This window comes from Thunnus thynnus, chromosome 6 (assembly GCF_963924715.1).
Source record: "Thunnus thynnus chromosome 6, fThuThy2.1, whole genome shotgun sequence".
Taxonomy (NCBI): Eukaryota; Metazoa; Chordata; class Actinopteri; order Scombriformes; family Scombridae; genus Thunnus; species Thunnus thynnus.
The window spans coordinates 25,778,506-25,798,888 of NC_089522.1; the positions used below are offsets into that span (position 1 = coordinate 25,778,506).

The 20,383-nt window shown below is 40.0% G+C and overlaps 3 protein-coding genes and 1 long non-coding RNA gene across 6 annotated transcripts in view; 2 read left to right on the forward strand and 2 right to left on the reverse strand.

Moving 5' to 3' along the window:
* Positions 1-125: 125 nt before the first annotated feature.
* LOC137184878 (peptidyl-prolyl cis-trans isomerase FKBP1A-like) lies at positions 126-4,043 on the forward strand. Its single transcript, XM_067592982.1, has 5 exons — positions 126-248; positions 364-411; positions 996-1,108; positions 2,017-2,191; positions 3,128-4,043. The coding sequence occupies exons 1-4, from the start codon at positions 212-214 to the stop codon at positions 2,146-2,148; spliced, it is 330 nt and encodes a 109-aa protein (XP_067449083.1). The 5' UTR covers positions 126-211; the 3' UTR covers positions 2,149-2,191; positions 3,128-4,043.
* Positions 3,941-11,298, reverse strand: LOC137184876 (syntaphilin). The gene is made up of 5 exons (XM_067592979.1): positions 10,929-11,298; positions 8,837-8,952; positions 8,620-8,745; positions 7,431-7,580; positions 3,941-7,239 (listed from the first exon to the last, which is right to left on the reverse strand). The coding sequence occupies exons 2-5, from the start codon at positions 8,878-8,880 to the stop codon at positions 5,985-5,987; spliced, it is 1,575 nt and encodes a 524-aa protein (XP_067449080.1). The 5' UTR covers positions 8,881-8,952; positions 10,929-11,298; the 3' UTR covers positions 3,941-5,984.
* Positions 11,299-11,385: 87 nt separating this feature from the next.
* Positions 11,386-19,253, reverse strand: rad21l1 (RAD21 cohesin complex component like 1). Its single transcript, XM_067592978.1, has 14 exons — positions 19,166-19,253; positions 18,638-18,810; positions 18,392-18,521; positions 17,616-17,715; positions 17,168-17,271; positions 16,664-16,771; positions 15,234-15,335; positions 14,485-14,592; positions 13,994-14,223; positions 13,817-13,895; positions 13,574-13,719; positions 13,370-13,480; positions 13,051-13,125; positions 11,386-12,756 (listed from the first exon to the last, which is right to left on the reverse strand). The coding sequence occupies exons 2-14, from the start codon at positions 18,782-18,784 to the stop codon at positions 12,574-12,576; spliced, it is 1,623 nt and encodes a 540-aa protein (XP_067449079.1). The 5' UTR covers positions 18,785-18,810; positions 19,166-19,253; the 3' UTR covers positions 11,386-12,573.
* An 81-nt stretch (positions 19,254-19,334) lies between these two features.
* The window catches only part of LOC137184882 (uncharacterized), a 33,038-nt gene continuing 31,989 nt past the window's right edge, over positions 19,335-20,383 (forward strand). For all 3 annotated transcript variants that reach the window (XR_010928724.1, XR_010928725.1, XR_010928726.1), the window contains exon 1: positions 19,335-19,843. This is a non-coding gene — a long non-coding RNA (uncharacterized lncRNA). The remainder of the gene's footprint in view (positions 19,844-20,383) is intronic.

Here is a 20,383-nt window from a genome sequence, read left to right on the forward strand (position 1 = left end):
ATGATGACTGTTAAAAGGCAGTTATATTATTATAATAAAATATATGGGTATTTGGTACTATTATTATAATAAAGCGTCGGCGGCCAACTGGTGCGTCTTCCCCCGTCTATGCCCACCCGTTCGTCCGCCCGCCCGCCGGCAGGCCGCCCCTGCCTCCTGCTTCCGATCGCATTGTCGGGTGGTCGAGAGAAAGGATACCGAAGAGCCAACCATGGGAGTAGAAATCGAAACCATAACTCCGGGCGATGGTGGGAACAAACTGGCTTTGTTTATTTTTTTTTACAGCATAATATTGTTTTACATCCACGGCAGCTATAGTTTATTAATTTTTACACGTTTTCTCTCCATTTTTCCTATTTTCAGGACGGACATTTCCAAAGAAGGGGCAGCGCGTCGTGGTGCACTATGTCGGTGAGTGTGTAGGCTGGACTAGTGCCGAGGCTGCTGGACGGAGCCAGAACATTTGGACGAAAAATGTTTTTATTTTTTAGGCTTGCATTGCACCCAGTTTGCTTTAGCCATGAGTGGTGTAAAAGTCTTTTTGTTTTCGTTTCATGTTGGACCAAGTAGAAATCACAGATTTGTTCCGGCTAACGTCCGTTGCTGTTTTTCCCTGCTAGCATCGCAGCTAACGTCCAATCCCCTGTTTATTAAATTGCTTAGTTTGTCAGTTTGGCTCACATTAGCTAACTCAAGGTGGTCGCCGACGCGTCTAATGCACAGTTTGCAGTTACAAGTACTTAGAGCCTTTTGGGTGTACGGCTTAGCTGGCTAATAGTCAAGCTAACGGTACCGTAGCTGCTGCTAGCCACCGAACATCAGCGAGCTAACCGGCCCCCGCGATGCTAGCCGGCTAACTTTAGCTCTCGGTTACCGTTAGGAGGGTGCTTTTGGCACACAGAAAAGTGGGACTCATCAACAACCAAGTTAAGCCGATTGTCGAGTGATATGTCGCAAGATCTCTAAACAGCTCCCCCTCTCTTGGTCCTCACCAGGAACACTGGCAGATGGGAAAGTGTTTGACTCTTCGAGGTCCCGGGGGAAGCCGTTCAAATTCAAGATTGGACATCAGGAGGTTATCCGTGGCTGGGAAGAAGGAGTAGCCCAGGTGAGGAGGAGCTTTTTGCTTTTGAAGATACACACGTAACTTACAAGTAGATTTACTCAAGTACTGCACTTATGTACAATGTTGAGGTACTATACTCGTGTATTTCCATTTTTTCTGCAACTTTATACTTCCATTCCACTACATTTCAGAGGGAAATGTTGTACTTTCTACTCCACTACATTTGTTTGACAGCTTTAGTTACTTTTCAGATGAAGGTTTGACAATATAACAAGATTTTAAATATACAACACATTGTTAAAGATGAAACTAGTGGTTTCCAACCTTTTTGACTTTTGATGTCTTACAAAAAGCAGTGTGTAGTCGGGGTCATATTTCAGATGTCTAAACCCTCTAAACTTCTAACATGGTTTAATTTCAATAAATGTTTAAATGATCCAATATTTCACCAAAAATCAAAGATTAGAGAAAAAGTCCAAAAACTGAAAACAGATTTGTGTATCAGAACTTTGTTTTTTCTTCTTTTCTCTCCCATTAATCATCTCATGACCCCTCAGATTTATCTGGTGATGGTTTAGAGGGGCCTGACCCCTAGGTTGGGAACCGCTGGACTAAACTAGCTAACTGTATATAAAGTAGTTGAAACTAGCTCCACCTCCAGCAGCTATAACAGTAACATGCTGCTCTAACACTGATGCGTCACTATTAATAATCTAATGATGTCATATATAATAATATATCAGTCAGAGGGAACGTGTTATGTACTTCTGCTTAAGTAAGATTTTTCATGCAGGACTTCTACTTGCAATGGAGTATTTTTACATTGTTGTATTGGTACTTTTACTTAAGCAAAGGATCTGAATACTTATTCCACCACTGGTTTTAATATACTGTTTTGCATAGAAATATTACCAACAGGAGTTGATGTAAATCTTCCATCTTCTCCACAGATGAGTGTAGGTCAGCGGGCCAAGCTGATATGCTCACCAGACTTTGCCTATGGCAGCAAAGGGCACCCAGGGATCATCCCACCAAACGCCACTCTAACCTTTGATGTGGAGCTGCTTTCTCTGGAAGCCTGAAACTTGTGCACTCACTTTGTTTAATTCCACTCAAATTTTCAGGGTGAGAGATTTTTAAATAATTTGAATAATCAGCTGAATTATTCATGTCATACTGTGTATATTTGGTAACTTGTGTAGCTAGATGCTGCACTGAAGTATCTGAGAGTGCAGGTGATGTCTGTGCAATGATAAAGCCTATTGTATGATTTTTGTGCTACACATGTAGTGACAATACATTTAACCTTTGTAAGTTACTCAGTGATATTAGGAGATGAAATGCTATGTGCATAACAAGCTTTATTCTCCATATCTTGTATTTTTGTCTCTCCTCTTTAAAAGACAGGTTCACAATTTTCCAGTCTGTCTTAAACCAATAGTGAAGACTGAAACAGGTTTTTCTTGCCATAATTATTCCTCCTGTTCATACTGACTATTAGAAGATTCATTCATAATGCACTTACAATCTAAGTGATGGGGGACATAATCCACAGTCCTCCTTCTGTGCAAAAATGTATTTAAAAGTTTATCTGAAGCTAATATGAAGCTTCAGTCGTCCAAATTAGTAAAATCAAGTGGATATCTTTCAACATTACAGTCTTTTTAGTGCCAAAGTCCCTCTTTTTGTTACTATACTTCCACCCCAGCTCAACGGGGAAACACTGTCCGAGGAAACACAAGAGGGAAAAAAGTGTAAATGTGGCAGATATCGACTTGATATGACTAACTCAGACTCCTGAAGCCTCATATAAGCTTCAGATCAACTTTTAAATGTATTTTTGCACTAAATGACTGTGTGGACACACTGTGGATTTTGGCCTCCATCACTTACATTGAAAGTTCATTTAAAAGGGGATCTTTGAACAGTCAGTATGAACAGGAGGAATGATTACAGCGAGGAAAACCTCTTTCCTGACTGTTGTTTTAAGACACACTTGAAAAAATTGTGAACCTATCCTTTTAATCACAGCACTAAGACTCCCTCTTCTTTTCGCTGCAGGTTGACTCCTATCTCGGGAACATGGAGGAAAAACGTTAACAGATGATTCCTGCTCTTGATTCCTGCATAGGACCTATGTCTATAGCCTCACTAGTTCACTCCTTTTCCATTTACATACAAATTGTGTTATGTCACTTGCTTTAAAACGTTATACTTCATGCTATATTTTAGATTCCATACAGTAATAAGTCATAGGTCATCCCATCACATCTATTTTGTCATATTCTGCTATGTATTTTTATGTTGTTTTTTTTTTTTTTTTTGACTTAAAAGTTACAAAATGTGTCTGCCATCAGGACCAGGTTTTAGATAAGTGTCATAAGTACTGAATCAGTCTCATTCCTGTGGCTCTGTGGCCTTTACACAAAAATTGTATTGATTGCGGGTAATGAATTGTCTTGAATAAATAGTTATTTGACACAATGATATTTCTATGAATTACCTTTGTGATACTTGTTATTGGACTTAATTAGAAAAGTGGAATACATTGTAACCAGGGATTCATGAATCAAGCACATTATTGCCATTAATAGCCTACAGGTCTCTGCAAAAATGTAGGATTTGCTTTGTCTATACTGCAGCATCAATTCTTTAATTTATAAGAGTGAAATGACTTTATCGCTCAGACGTTCACAACTGGACATTATTTGTCTTGTTGGTTGCTTGTAAAACATTTGGGGAAAGTTTATTTGCCAAAAGAAGGTGTTGTTGGAAAATATTTGGTCTCTGGCAAAAAAAGGTTTCTAGACTTGCAGGGTAAGTTCCCCCCCACCCCCCCCCCCACACAAAGATTTGTAGGCACACCTTGGGGTTTGTGATTATGTTTATTTCAAGGAGTTGTGTGTAACAAGCTGTGGATGTTGTAAAAGGTCTGTTCCTTACTCTAAACACATTAAAAGAGTAATTTTAACACAAACTGCATTTTTTTTCTTCCCTTGAGTGATTGTATCTCATTGTCTAACCTCACTATTCCCTTAAAATAGTTTATATAATCCTCATTAATAAATGAATTCATATTTAAAGATGTTACAATACAAGAAAGCAGATAGAGACATTTTTTATTTTCAAAGTAGGGAAGAGACATCCAGTCAGTTTTTTTTTTTTGCAATATTCTTTTGTGCAATTTAGTACAGTTAGTCACTGCTTCATTGCTTCTGCATGTACAATACAGACGGATGGAAGGTTTTCTTTAATGTATTTGAGTCCAGGTTATGCCACAAGAAGAATATGGAGGATGTAACATATTGAGCAAATCACAAATTTAGAAGAGCATCCTTAAATAAATATGCGATTGCTTTGGAACCAAAGTCAAACAAATTAAAAAATAAGGAAATAGTGAGAAGTTCTATAATATGTGCTGCTCCAACTACAGATAAATTTGGATTTGGCACTAACATCTGTGCTTCTACCACAAGTTGAATCATTAAGTAAAACTACTAGTAAAACCTTATTGGAAAGATCCCTGAAAGCTGAAACATTGCTTTTTTTTTTTTCTTTTTTTTTTTTACATAAGGCTGAAATTGGTCACCATACATATTGCACATCATAGTTTGTAGTTACATGAGCCATTTTCAGTCGGCAAAATGACCACTTGGTCAGGATGAGTATTTACATTTCAGTAATAATGATACTGTATGATACATAATGTACAATATTATTATAAATTGCAGTACAATGCAATGAAAGCAACTTTACGCAAGGAATTATTTCCCAACTATTAATCTTTACTTGTAGCTGTGGAAAGATCTGTTACATTCGAAATGAGAAAATATATTACTTTATCAAAAACATTGATCTCTTCACAAATTTATTAGACAAATCGTCTCATCCGCGTCCTTCATTCATCCAGTACTGTGCGTTAAATCTTCAAGACATGTTTCTCCTTTAACCTTTTTAACTTGTCCAGAAATGTTTAACTGTAGATAAACGACCAGACGGTGCATTTCAGGACTTTCACACCCACCTCCCTTTTAGTTCAACAGCATTAAAGGCTGTCCTGCTGAAAAGCTAAGCACGAATAAACACAGGACACTCCAGGACATTGATACGTCATAACTGATTCTGAAGAAATAGAGAGACCATACAATGTTAAACTTACTCCCACGATTTGTTTATTAGCAAGAGATCAATGATCTGTCTGTCCTGCACCTGAGTATTAGATTTGATGCACATGCTCTACGTTTTCGGAGGGTAAAAAGTCCCAACAGCTTCGTCCAATAATTTCATTGGTATAAATGACTCAAGTACAAAAATGAATGCCTACACACACTGTGCTCTGTAAATCACGTAAGACTTTATAATTTATTTTTCTGATTTTGCAGGATGTTCCCAAAGAAATTTCATGACTCTCTCGTTTACTATTAACTTTTTTTTTTTTTTTTTTAAAAACACATGATGATGAAAATTGAGGGATAGCAGATGAGAAACAAGCATTCAACTTCACACAATTTCTCTTTTACTTCATTTCATAATATAATCTGTATGACTTCACCCAAGAGATGGCTCATCTAAAACTAGGCAAAGGTGTTTTAATTCAAGCAAGAGAATCCAACCCAACTGCGGGTTACATGCAAATTGCAATATAATGAAAACAACTTAAACTGCAAGCAGAAGCAGTAAGTATATTTGAGTAATGAGAATATTTAATGTACAACTCATCCTTTGTTCTCTAAGGCAAGTCATGACCACAAAAATCACAAGGGCATTATGTAAAATCTAAAAATCTTATTAGTGGGGAAACCCAACACATGGCGATGAACAAAATCGAATCGAATCTGAAGCAAAGTCAGCATTTCTGAGGCTGTGCCTGCACAGGTTGGGAGCTGTTTTTCTAAATGTCCGAGAGAGAAGAAAAGTGTCAGATTGGTGTTGTTCCGTTCATGCTGGTAGGCTCTTGTCCCCTGCCCGCACCCTGGCGGCGAAGCGAGTGGAGGGCCACAGCACAGCAACCTCTCAGCAGGGACCCGATATGGTACACGGGCACGACGTCCCCTGGTGACCCGCGACACAGCCACGCCATGGTCGGGACCACCGGCACTGCCAAAGCCAAAAGATCTACAAGGAAGTACCGGCTCCAGTGGCACAGAGGAGGGGAATACCCGTCTTCGTTTGCTCCTTCACTTTCCTCCATATTGTCCTCTTCTGTCTCCAGTACTGTAGCTTCCTGCATCATTGGAAGTGGAGATGTACGATGGGGCTGGCAGGTGTGGGGCTCCGCTGGCCTCTTTGCTATATGCTCTGACTTGTCAGGCGGTAGAGTCTCTAAGCTGTATGAGTGCTCAGGAGGCGACACAGGAGGTAAAGATGATGGAAACAGATGTGGTTCTGAGGGGGTGATGTCCGCCGTTGGTAAAGAAATGACACTCAGCTCTTCGACACCACTCTCCTCACACAGCCAGGTCATAGTCGGGCTGCAGGCCTGGGAGCGGACCTCTGGCTTCTTCTCCGCTGCAGGAGCAGGGGTAGGGATCGGCTCAGTGGCAGGGACAGCAGTGGTCGCCGCTGATATCGGGGCCTCCTCCTGAGGTAAGTGCAGGAACAAGTGATGATGGGGGAGGTAGGTGTGTCCACCGTACCTGCAGCTGCTACTGAGAGTGTGGCAGGAGTGTGAGATTGGCAGCACAGTCCCCCCGCTGCACAGCCTTTCATAGGTAGAGGAACGGGGCACAGTTGGGGGGCCTCTGGTGTGGCCCTGTGGTGGCGCCTGCTCTGATAGGAGGGCCGCCTCCAGGAGCAGGTGGGTTTGCCCCGCTGGGCGAGACGCTCCGCTTGGCTCAGGCGCATTTGAGCTACACTCCAGCTGCAGAGCCTCGCTGCTCAGCCGGGTGTAGGTGGTGCCGCGGCTCAAAGTGCTGGCTGGAGAACAACCACAAGAACGAGACTTCCCCCCCGGCCGAGGTCCCTGCAACCCTGAGTATGGCTTGTGGTCATGGGGGTCTTGTTCCCGAACACTTGGGGTGGACCTCACTGACTCAACCACCTCCTGGAGGTGCTGGATCTCTTTGCGGGCCTCCTTCAGGGCTAACTGGGCCTCCACACGGTGGCATTCCTCTTCTATCCAGTCTTCCTGCATCCTGTACAGTTGTGCCCTCAACTCATCTATTTCACAGTCCCTGGTTAAGTATAAAGAACAATTGAATAGAAGACTTACTTTGCAGAGTTTTTTCTCTTTTACAGAAACCAATCATGGTAGTTTTGTACATAGAAGTCTAAAAAGATACATTTTAAACTTTTAACTTATTCTTACTGGTTACCACATAAGTTGGAATAACAACCAGCAAAACAGTAGATTCAAAAGATTCACCTGTGTTGTAGTCTTTCCACGTTGTCTCTCAGTCTGGCTCGCAGATGTCGTATACACACCTCCTTCTGTTGCAGGGGTGTAAGGTACTGCTCCGGAGTAGGGGGCCTGATCCCATGGTTGTTGCTGCAAGCTGTGTGCTTTGCCTGACGCCTGAATCAACACACAGGTATGAAAAGGTCATTCACACGAAGTGATTGGCTTTTTTTCAAGGGTCCAGTTGAGGGGAAAAAACAGTAGTGAACTGTGCAAAGCCTGTGTTGAACATGACTCTGCAAGCAGCGTTAAAATTATACACAGGTTGTTTTTTAAAACTGCTGATATTAATTAAAGTCCCCCTGCACTCAAAAATGTGTTTTTCTTGTTCATTCAGTTGGATGTTTGAGGTCTACTGTGCAGAATGATGTATGTGCAGTTTGTTTTCATATTTATCTGCTTATCTGAATTAAAGGGGTGTACCTACATGCATGAGTTGTGAAATCCTAACCAGTTTTGAGCCAATCATGGGGCAGTATTCAACTTAAACAAATGTAAGTTGTGTGTAAAGTTGAAGCCTCCAGTGCACATACACTGAGACATCTTCTGTCCGAGAGTTAAACGTTGCATTGCATATTCATATTCTGGATTCTGGATATTTTAATGAGAGAGACGGAGTATTTTAAGGATTCTAATGAAATATTTGAACTTTTTTTGTGAAAAAACAGACATGAATTACAGTATTATTCAAAGCAAAGTATTTTATATACATCTTAAAACATGTATTATATTCCATATTCCACATTATTAACAATTTATTGGGCATGTCTGTGCAATCTGATGCAATCCAATCCAATGAGCCCTGCAAGAAACCCTTAATGAATCTTTTAATGGGCTTTTTTTGTTGGCATTGACTCAGGGAGGTGTTAAATCAACTCTATAGTTATTTTGGAGGCTGTGGTTTGTGGTGCTGTGTAATTGTTTTGAATTATACTAAAACATGTTTCTAATATTGCCTTTCCCAATTTACATACTTTCAATGGGAGTGGACAAGAGGAGCTGATGACTGCTGGGGTCTCAGCTGGTAAACACCCGTCAATCACAGGCTTAACACAGTTCAATCAGACTCAAACTCAACAGAGAGAGATGTGGGGTAGCTACTCTGAACAATGCTTTAACATATTGTGAAAAGAGAGTTTTATAAGTAGCATCTTACCTGGGTGTACTAGGATATGTCCGGGCTGTGGGGCTGCCTTCTACTGCCCGACCCCGACCAGGGTAGGTGTTGGTGCTGGATGTGTCACTGTATCGCCCGCTGCCCCCACTCGTTCCCACTGAGCGCCTGGCAGGGAAGCAATATGGTGAGACGTACTAATATCAAATGCAGCAGATCATTTACATCATTCTGAAACAAAAGAAGGAGGCAACAGTACCTGCGCTGACCTGAGGAGGGCTTTCGACTTGGAGTGAGAGACATTGGTGTGCGAGGGACCTCCAACCTCTCCACGGCTGTCTCTAGAGAGGGACACTAGGAGCCCTCACAGCTGGACTGTAACAACCATCATACACAGAAACACATGGAAAATTAATCCCAAAACACTGTCTTCAGGAATCTGTCACGCTATTTCAGTAAAGCAGTGCAATGAAATATTCAAAAATGGCATGCTCAGTGTGTAGCATTACTTCTTCACTGAAAGTCAGTGACGGTAGTCTAACCCTAATAACCCTAATAAAGAAAGAGTCTAGGCCAGCGGCGAATAAAGCGTCCTTTCTCTGCTGACACAAAGGGGACACAGTGAGTTCACAGTCAGTGCAGCTGCCTCTTTCTGAGCTGTGCCCTCCCCATCTGCAGAGCTGCAGATAACATTAACTGATGTCAAAGGGCAAAAACAAAGAAAATCTGACATGTAGTGGCTGATATATGACGATAAAATGATCATTATGGTCATTATCTGTCTACAGTGAAATAACAATTTCCCTATTACTGTTAGTTCCTATTGCAGGGTCCCATAACTACAGAAATCAACAATAATTTAATTTCACTCATATGTCACTCCCTATAAGCAGGAGCCAGAATATTAGAAATACTGAGATCATGAAAGCACCTGCCCCCCCTTTAATCATTTGGATTTTTCATATTTTACTGTTTATCACTGTTCAATGTCTGTGATTTTCGCAACATGAAGGACAAAATGCTGTTTAAAGACAGCACCAAAATGGTGGACAAATACTTCCTTATAGTCCTTATAGGCCACAATATCAAAACTCAAACCAAAATGCAACCAAAATGCATCTGTGGCATCGAGTATATAAAGCTGGTGTTGAACGCTAGACTATATGTCATTTAGGTAAATCATTTTATTTTATTTAATAATAATGTATTAAGGAGTTTGATATATACAGTAAGGTTCAGACTTTCTCATATATATATAGTTAAATGAAAAGAGTCAAAATATATCACTATTCCCCAAAGTAAGGTATCCTATAGGCTTTGATATCGATACCTAGGCCTATCTTTTATTCATTTATATTTTGTTGGACAAAAGCAATACAACTGAGTATCCTGAGTCTAAACACCCACCAAAAAACCTGTAAAAACCCAGAGGAGATGACCTCAGCCTCCACGGCCCGCCCTAAAGGTAAAAATAATAACGAGCATATATATATGAGGCTGCTTATTGTCTGTCACCACCTCAGTTATGGAGCAGCTCAGTTCTGTCTAACAGCAAAAAAACACCACTAAGATGAGGACAAAATGTTCTCATCTTTCTCTAAAAGTCTCTGGTTTCATGCATCTCTGTAAAGGTTAGAAACCTGCTGATCCAGACCTACAATATACCTGCTGTCTGGATAAATCTCTGTCATGACTGCAGACACACACACACACACACACAGATCTGCGCCTGATGAATAAAACAATCTAAAACAGACATAGTCATTTTGTCCTATATTTAAATTCTAGGACAATGAGGCAGGAAATTTCACATCCCTCTCTCCTTCTGACTGCGCAACAAGTGGCCACTACGTTATTGGTGAGAAATACGCAATCATCTTACGTAAGTATCTGTGTTTACTGTGGAGGCGAGCAGCAGACAGTAGGTGGATAAAACTGCACTCAAAGCAGCATTCACACCTCCTTGAGATGATGAGACAGTCAGCTGATGATGCCAGAATGTTTCAGTATTAATAACATCAGGAGGAACAGGGATGTGAGGAATCATTATGGCATTAAAACGCAGCATTTTCTCCACATCTATCGCCTTATAATAAGTGTTGGAAAAACAGCAGGAAAAAAAAGTGTCATCATTGGTTTGCGTGTTCAGCTTGAGGGTCCCTAAACAGAACAACCCAGCAGGGACTTTCCTTTAAAGAAAACCCCTTTTATAATCAATGCAAAAAAAAAAAGCTGACTAACAAATTAAGCCCCAGCTGTGTCCTACATACGGTTACTCAACAAGAATATTTACTGGGAGTCTGCATCTAAAGACCGACACACCTTACATTAACAGTACCGTCGTACACTACCATGTCCGCAGGTGGAAGTTGTTGCATCGTAGAAAAGCTTCAGTTCCCGCCGGGTGTGATGGTCGCTGAACAGTCCCTGGTGGCAGCAGGAAGAAAAGATGCTGCTGATGATGCTGATGAGAGTCCATCCTGCAGCCATGAAGCTCGGAGATGAAATGAGGCAACTGCGACTGCTGCATCGGTGCTTCTTAAAGTGACAGTAGTGGGATAATGCTTCATTTAACAGGACTGATTATTGACTGACTTTTTCATGTATGTGGGTAATGTTGCCTGACAGGTGAATTTTTTTTTTAGTTTAGAAACCAAATTCATTCAGACTAGTACATGATGTACAACACTTGTGATGATGGATGAATGTGTAGACAGTCATTCACTGACTAATACAGGACACAGTTAAGAGCTGCACACACCCACAGCAAAGTTTGCTATTATATTATAAAAAAATACATTTAAAACATTCATTTATGTATTTATTTTAACAATCTTACAAGCCATAACAGATATTTACAATCTCAAATGAAAAAAACAATTTCAAATGGTTTAAATGATTCACATTCTCAGGACTTTTTACAGAATGAGCTCTGAGAACCAGAGGGAAATGGGAACGCCACTGAATTCAAGTCTTGTTAAGTCGTTCCTACGACTTTCAAACATTTGGTCCGTATTAGTGATCATCTCCTAAAATCATGTAGGGACTTTGGTAAAACAAGTTGTGGGCTAATAAATAAATATAACTCATGAGTGTATTAACACTGTATGATGTAACACTAGTCATCCATTCTCAGAAGGATTATTTACAGTTTTCTGGATTTAAGCTGCAGGAAAAAATATTTAAAATATTGACCATGAGTGACAGGTGGACATATGAATTGAGTGTCATGTCCCAAACCCTGATAATATAAAATGAATGTTTGTAAAACATTAAAATTTATACAAATAGATACAATTTTCAGTCATATTTGTGCTTCATATGTATTTTATCCACTGAAACAATGTTAAATTTTGACTTTTTTTTTTTTTTTTTAAAGTAGGGCCAATCCCTAATGTTACATTTAAGAATAAAGCAAAGATGACCAGCCAACAATGTCAATAATACCTTTAAAGCAATAATTTGCTATTCTGTCAGATACAACACCACAGAGTGGTTCTTAAGACCTTGTTTGATGCAACATACTTAACGTTATGAGGAACAACAGAATAAATAAAAGAGGAACAGGTATAAAACACTAACTCGAAATGCAGCCACAGTAATACCTGCATCCTGTCAGATTTTGCCTAAAATAACAACAATAAAAATATGAATTAATCCAAAAGGACCTCTCACATCACTTAAACTCTGACAAAGAGGTTTCAGGGGAAACGTTCCTTCATTGATGCCCTCCCCATTTCTCACAACAGAAAAGTGCCAAGAACAAGCAAACAGTATGTACAAGTTTTTAGACACACAGATATACAGACATGTGTGACATATAATCAAAAAAAATCTTCTTTCCAAGCTTTTTTTAACATCCAACCCATAAACCTAAGTGAATAAATTAATTTTACTCTGGGAAAATGACTTCATAACACAGACATGTGCTACTTGTGCATGAGGCAGATCCAGTAGAACCCAAGGCCTCACTTTATAAAAATGTTTTCTGCTTTACTAGTTAAAGAACTTGGGTCCCGGCGTGGCGAAGATGTCCTGATAAGGTCCGCTCTGGTGCAGACGGAGGGCTTGTTGTTTTTTCAGGACCAGGAGACAGAAGAAAGTGGTTGCAGCCTGCGAGCGAGTGCTCCCTGCACACAGTGCCTCCAGGCTGAACATGCTGTCACTGTTGCTCTGGCTCTGCAGCACAAGCACACACACACACAGGAGAATTTAATTTCTCCAACATCATCCCTAATCCTGCCCTGTCCTCATCTCTAAATCCCTGTCGACTGTGGCTATAGATTTTATCTGCCATTCAGGGTTAAACAGAGCATGTACCCCGCCTAAACAGGGAATTACAGTCCTGTGTATTGAATGTGGAGGCTTTAGGAAGAGGTTATTCACAATTAGATTGTTCTGAGTTTACATTTACATGTGAGATGGGGTAGTCGGTGTTATTGCCACACTAATAATTCATTTTTAGGTCCTTACTTTTAGAGTGTTCAGAAGCTTCTCTGCTCGCCTGGTTATCTTCCTCTCTTCAAAGTCCTGGCTGTCCAGCATAGACTGCAGGTTAGAAAAGGACCGTATTTCAGTCAGTGATGCCGGGCGCATCTCCAAGACAGCATGGAAAATTAACACCCGCCATCTGTCAAACGCTCATAGATTGTCTACTGTACCAGCCACTTTCACAGACAACCATCCATTATTAGTTCACTCTCTACAGACAAGGCAGGTGAAATTGGGAGTCTGACAGATAATAACTCCCCTGCCCCGCTTTACTTTTGTAACTGCGTGTGTTCGCAAACACCTGAGTGTGCGTGGACGATGACTGAGTCTCCTGCACCATGTAAGATGGATGAACAAACATGGAGTCCTCTGATGGAAGTTCTGGATGAGTGAATTCAGATCTGTTTTCATCCTGATACACAGTAGAGATTATAAAAAAACATGAGTGAGAATGAAATCATTTCACCGTACGTACCTTTTCTTTGTCAGAAACGCTAATATTTACCTGTATGAGCTCTGAGTAATTCTCATGTCGGTTGTCGTTTGTGTGACCAAGGTCTGTCAACTCGGTGTTGTGCGTTTTTTCACGATCTACTGACGAATCTACAACACTGATGCTGTCTGTGTTGAGGGCACTTATGTCTCTCTGCGCTATACGAGACAGAATGCAGAGCTTATGTAACAAAACGGAGGCAGGACAGAAGGCAACACCAGCTATACATCACTGCTTAAATATGCAAGTTCCTACCCTCCTGTTCATCCAGCCGCATCGCCTCAACCTCCTCACTCACACCATGTTTCACCTGCAACATACTCTTAGCAAAGAGCTGCAAAGGCAAAATGAGATTTAACAGTAATAGATTAAAAGATTAAGTGCTTTTATGATGCTCACATTGCAGGGAACAGATCTGGGTTATCTTTTTACCTCCTTGATCTGTGGAGTTACTAGGGTGGAACATGGCTGTGCAAAGAGTTTGTCTGCACCTCCGCTCTCCTTCCACTGCATCAGCTGTCGGGTGGGGGGAGCCATGTCCAAAGGGGAGACCAGATCTGAGTAGTCAGCAAGCTGCTCTCTGATAGCTTCATTGGTCAGCTCCTTAGACTGGTCCACCACTAACTTGCGTTTCCTCTTCCCCCTCTTCCTCTCTGAGTTTGCTGAGGAGAAAAAACAGTCACAGTTCATATAAATGCTTGTTTTGGTTTAAGTACAAACAGCCTACGTGTGGTGTGTATGTGTGTAAATCTTTGGTTTGGCTCTTCTTTCAATGTTTAGATTTATAAGCGTGATGAATATGTGTGGTTTCAGAAGGCTGATGCCGGTGTTTGTGATGACACTTGAGTAACTGTTTGCATAATGTCGATTTATGAGTTGAGGGAACAGAGTTTTAAAGGAGTTGTTTGGTTGGTTGTGCCTACGAGTGATGGCCACGGGTTCAAGGGCAAAGGCTTCCTCCTCATTAGCGAGCACGGTGGTCTCATTCAGTGTAGGAGTCGCCACCTCCGCAGGATCCCTCCGGTCAGCATCTGGAAAACATATGGGAGTCTATTTTGAGCTTAAAAATAAGTCTGTATGCAAATGTGCTCTCTTGATGAATAAAAACTAACAACACTGTCCACTGTTACTGGTGTATCATCAAACAGAAACCACATCTACACAAACAACCCCAAATGAAAATTAGAGCTGAAACAATTAATAGATCAATTAGTCGATCAACAGAAAATGAATCAGCAACTATTCTAAGTAATTTTTTATGACAAAAATGCCAAACAATCCTTCTTTCAACCTTCTCACTTGTGATGATGCTGCTTTTCTTTGTCTTATCTGTTAGTTAATTGAATATCAGTCAAGTTTTGAATCGTTAGTCAGGCATAACAAGACATTTGAAGACGACACCTCTGGGCTTTAAGAAATTTTGACAGACATTTTATAAACCAAACGATTAATTGAGAAAATAATCGGTAAATTAATCAATAATAAATATAGTTGTTAGTTGCTGCCCCAGTGCAAATACAAAATATCGTATGGGCACATCAATAACAATTATTGCATAACGACTAAGCAAGTGTTCAAATGGGGATGTTCTACATTCATGCTAATGGAAGGTAAATACAGGAAGTATATGACTGTAATGCGCTGTAAAATATTTATCATGATGAGCTTTTACCGTGCTTGTAATTGAACCTGGAGTTCTCTGGATTTTCGTTTTTAGGCTCCTCTGGGATGAAGTCTGTGGACTCAGGATAATCACTGGAGTTCGTCAGAAAGTCTACGGGATCATTAAAAATTAATTGGTCACTCTCACTGTTGACGAAAAGGCAGCTAAAAGCACAACATTGGGATAAAGATTTACTGAAGACAGTTTTCATATTTGAATGCCATCTGTAGCAGGAAGTGGGATTTTCCTGCTACAAACTACATCACTGAAGAATGAGTGCAGAAGGAATCTTGTTCTTAGCAGGTTATCATTCACTGTTTATTAAGAACTGATAAGCAGTCTGACCATGCTGTGTCTAAAATGCTCTTTATTCTTTCCATCCCATTTCAGAGGCTGGATCCTCCAAACGATGCAGCCTAGGAGTGCAGGTCCCTCAGAGGACTGAAGTTCTCCCCAGATGAGACAGTCTAGTGTCACAGAGACCACACCTAATGGTCTGTTTGTGCAACTTGTGAAATCAATAATTTCACAGTTTATGACCAGGACATTGCCCTGATAAAATGCAAACACCACTGGGAAACTGGGGCAAGTTTACAGAGTTTACAATCTAAGTTGTAACATCTCACCCAAACACATACTCGATGTCTGGCAAATATTTACAGGCTGATGGTTAATACAGTAACCATATCATTTATTTTTCCCTCTAATGCCTTCTGCTTCACAATATGTTCGGGTTTCTAAGAAGAGCAAGCTGCGGAGTTTAAGTCTGGCTTCAATTATGTAAATCCTGCAGTAACTTCTTCATTGGTATAGTTCAAATGACATATCATCAATGACCAATGGCCACCTGATTACAAATACCTAGTACCTGGTAAATATGAAGGACACTCATATTTCTTGACTCAAAGAGTTGGGATCACCTACACACTCCATTTCACAACTAACTTACTAACACATATAAAATGTACTGAATACTAAAGGCTGCACAGGACACACCAGTTATGTCCACCATATTTGGTGAAAAGGGGGCTGCATCTCCTGGCCAACTTTGGTGGAGCCTTTGAAATAGAAATGAAATTCTTTGTCATCTCGCCTCTGAATTGGGACAAAGCAACCAGGTGTGCTGGGTTTGCTCAAGTCAATTCCTCCACAATTACAGATGAGTCACTTCAACTTAGGTGCATGTATACAAACATAAGAGCCACACCTTTTGGCCAAAATAACCCACCATCAAGGAAGCAGCCTGTTTCCTCTTCAAACTCACAACAGTCTGTGACAAAATTATATTTTTACTGTGAAATGTGGTAAGATGGATTAGTCTGATGTGTCTAAGCCCCACAACTACAACAGTAAAGCAAGTCAAATCACAAGGATTGTTTTCTTTTTGTTCATAAAGAAAATATAGAAAAAACTGTTCCAGATCAATTCACAATCACTACCGAGCAGGTCGAATCCTTTATCCTCATCGCCAAAAGTGTCTCCATGTTGAGCCAGGCTGTGGAAGCTCATATCCAGCAGTCCATTCTGGAGGCTCTGGGACTCATCTCCTACCCATCAGAGCACACAAAAGAAGGGAAATATTTGCCAAGTGAGTAAGAGACGTTGCCACTGCACAAAAAACCTTGCCTTAAAAGGATAAGGCTGATGATGCCCTATGTTTTTGTTATAGTCAACAATTCCTATGAAAAAGGAATATCAGGCTTTGGCTACAAAGGCAATACTTAATATTAGGATCAGTTAATTGCCGTTTTTAGTCTTTTCATGTTGACAATATAAAAATCTTGAATATCACCAGACTTATCCTTTAAATCTAATTATAGTAAAAAAGTTAAATGTAATAATAAATTACTGTTGAATGTACCACAAGGCTCTTCACTAACAAAGCAAATGACAAAAACATAAAAACAGGAAGCACCAAAACATAAGAACAAACTGGTTCTTACTGATTTCTGCCAAGTTCAGAAAGCCATTTCCAAAATCCTCTTTCAGAGTGATTTCCTCTGATCGACACTGGTTCAGTGAAAAGTGGTCCATGACATCTATGTCACTGGTGTCCCAGTTTAAGGAGAGCGTGGTATGGACAGACACATAATACTCATCTATTAGGCTATAAGGCACAATATGTAATCAAAACAGTTAGATCTGATTTGAGAACTCAAAACACAACATTATATGTAACGTATCTTGAAAAGTGCTCTATAAATAAAATGTATTAAAACAAACCTATGTTTTTAAATTATGCTCATTTGAGAGATACAGAAACGCAAAAAGGTTTCAATTACATTTGTGAAAAAAAACGGATTGTGCCTTTAAAACAGCAAAGACTTAAATGACAACTACAGTACAGAAATAGCAAGTTGGGTCATGCTGGAGAACAGGAGATGAGTGTACCTTGGGTGTGGCAGCTGGGAATCAAAGGCAGTGAAATCTTCGATCAAGGTAATTGCTTTTACTGTGGCCTCAAGCCCTTCCACAGGCATATCTGTCTGACCTGGTGCGTTAAGAGAAAAAAAACCTTAATTGCATTTAGACCTAAAATAGGTAAGGACAGCACCCAAAAAAGAATAAGAACAAAAACTACGGTTACTTTTACAAGAGCTTTATTAAACCATTAAATCTCAATCTCAATGAAGTTCAATGAACCTTGTTGGGTGTGTTAACAGATTTGTTTTAAGCAGTAGAAACATATGCCTACACTCTGTACTGGGTTTTTTTATTCTGTGTGATACTGTACATGACATGAATGCAGAAAAAATCCATGCACTGAGCACTTTCTGTCCCAAAGATAACTTGTTAACTATGTCACCCTCTGGTGGTAGTGCTCATTAAGAGAAGTATTCACCACTGTTTATACAAATATGAGTAAAATGTATTCACCATGACAGTGATTTCATTTCTGCACTATCATGCTATCCTTGCAATCATATTGTCACATAAAGTAAACAAAAACAACAGCTCTGGTTAAAATATTATACCCCATGTAACTTGTATTTTTAAATGATATATTCTCCCCCTCAATTCATGCATTCAAATGGCTGGAACTGTCACTTTACCTACCTCTGAACAGCCATACTTATCATTTCAATCAGTCAGTGCCTGCAACGCCTATATTTTTCACTGCTATTTAAATAACTGTTGCCACTGACAAATACAACAGGGTGTGTTACCTGGCCTGAATGCCATTTTAATTTGAACCAGGGCATCATTGCAATCTGCAAGGAGATATTTTGCTTTTCTGGAGTAAATCCGGACCACACCGAGGAGCAGATGGCCAGATGTCCGCAAACCAATTTTCATCTACAAAAGAACACACAAACACATCTCAGATGGTTCTCATGCACTCATACATTGGTTTATAAGTTAAATTAGAACATCATCTGTGGGATGCTTTTTAAAGAGATTTTTTGTTTTACCTTAGGGGAAATAATGTCTCTGATGGTTGTTTCCAGATTGCAATCAAATACATGGGCCTTTGTGAGTTTCCTCTCCCAGTGCGCTGCTAACCAAATTTTGGCTAGAGACCCTCGCTTTGAGGTGAAGAGTTGCGTGTAGAACATCATGTTGGAAAACTGCTGTTAGCTGTCACCTGTGACAAACACAACAATGATTGACTTAACCTCTTCCATGTGGCTGCTACATGCAGTAATGTCAATTCAGCTCAGACTAGAGAGTTTAGACGTGTAGTTAATGTGACTCCAAATTGAGCTTGAACGTAAACAAACTTTGAGGTCAATGTCGGCGAGCTAAGTTAGCTGCGTTAGCAAGGAGGTCATTGGTTTACTCACAGTAACTTAGAAAGCAGACTAGTTTTTCGGAAGGGGACATATTAAAGGCATGTTTTTGTAACAGTTCACAATTTAGGTAGAATTATAAAGTGTTTAATTAAATTAATTATTTACATGCACCAAGCTAGCTAACCCGACATAAGAAGAGCATCCTACCTGAACGTTGTAAGTGCCGCGTTTTGACATTCGGGGCGTGACATCACCGCGAGGAACCAAAAAAGGCAAGGGTCATTGACGCGATTTTTTCCCCCACGCGCATTTTGCAAAGACCCGCCCTTTTCTACCTCTGATTGGCTGGTAGTCGTTGTCTTCGTTGGGATAGGTTGGCTAGGTATGTACATCAAGGCCAGAGCCAATCAGAAGCAGAGTACGGCGGGTCTTCACGGAAGGCGGGTGGGAAAAAATAACGCCTAATTGACAAACAGTTTTTAGATTGGTAACTTACGACTGTCTCTTCATCGTCTTTAAATTATTTTCTATAGTTTCTACCGTCGTTAAATTATCGATACCAGATAATGGCGCGAGAAAAACGAAAAATATTGATAGTTAAATGTTTGTCCTTAGGGGAGTCGAACCGTTTCACTCGGTTTGAATCTGACCGTTGGCTCAGGATAACATTAAATTAACGTTTACTCCTATCGATAATGTTACGATTTCCATAACATTTGTCTTTTAATACTATTAGCATCTATCAAAAACTGGTCGGTTTAATGTTTACTCGCTACTGGATAACAAATATGTGTCTTAACTGTCGTAAGTTATGAATTTCACATCATGAGGCCAAAGAGAAACAAGAGAAGCTCAAACTACAGTATCCCCAAGAAAAAGATAGAGGTCAGTGTTACTCAGTGTTGCCTACTCATAATTATGTAACATTTGAATGGCGTGTGAAATCATGATTCTTAACTCTTGAACATTTTTTTAAATTAATTGTTTTCCTGAGTGAATTTGTTAGTATAACTTAGCCTCAAAAGAAAGTAAGTTAATTTGATCGCCACCAAGGCTGTCTTCAGTCTTTTGATTCACCTCAATGGACTATTAATTATTAACCTAACTGCCAACCTTATCTCAACTGGGCAGATTGCTTCAGATTCAAACGTTTCCCCTCCAAACATTTTACTATTCACAGTCCCTACTGATAAGAGTAGATACCTTAACAAGAGTATTTACAATAAACCTATGTGTATGTTATGGTGTCCCAATCTCCACAGTTTGTAACTCTAGTTTCTTTAAGCAGTCTTATCTAATTTCGTAATCTCTGACAGCTTTAATTTTGCTATATGAAAAACATGTAATACAGCAAGAAAGATTTGCTATAATGTCCTGTGACTGCAGCTTGTTGAAATTCACACTTGTGCACTCAGGTGCAAGTAA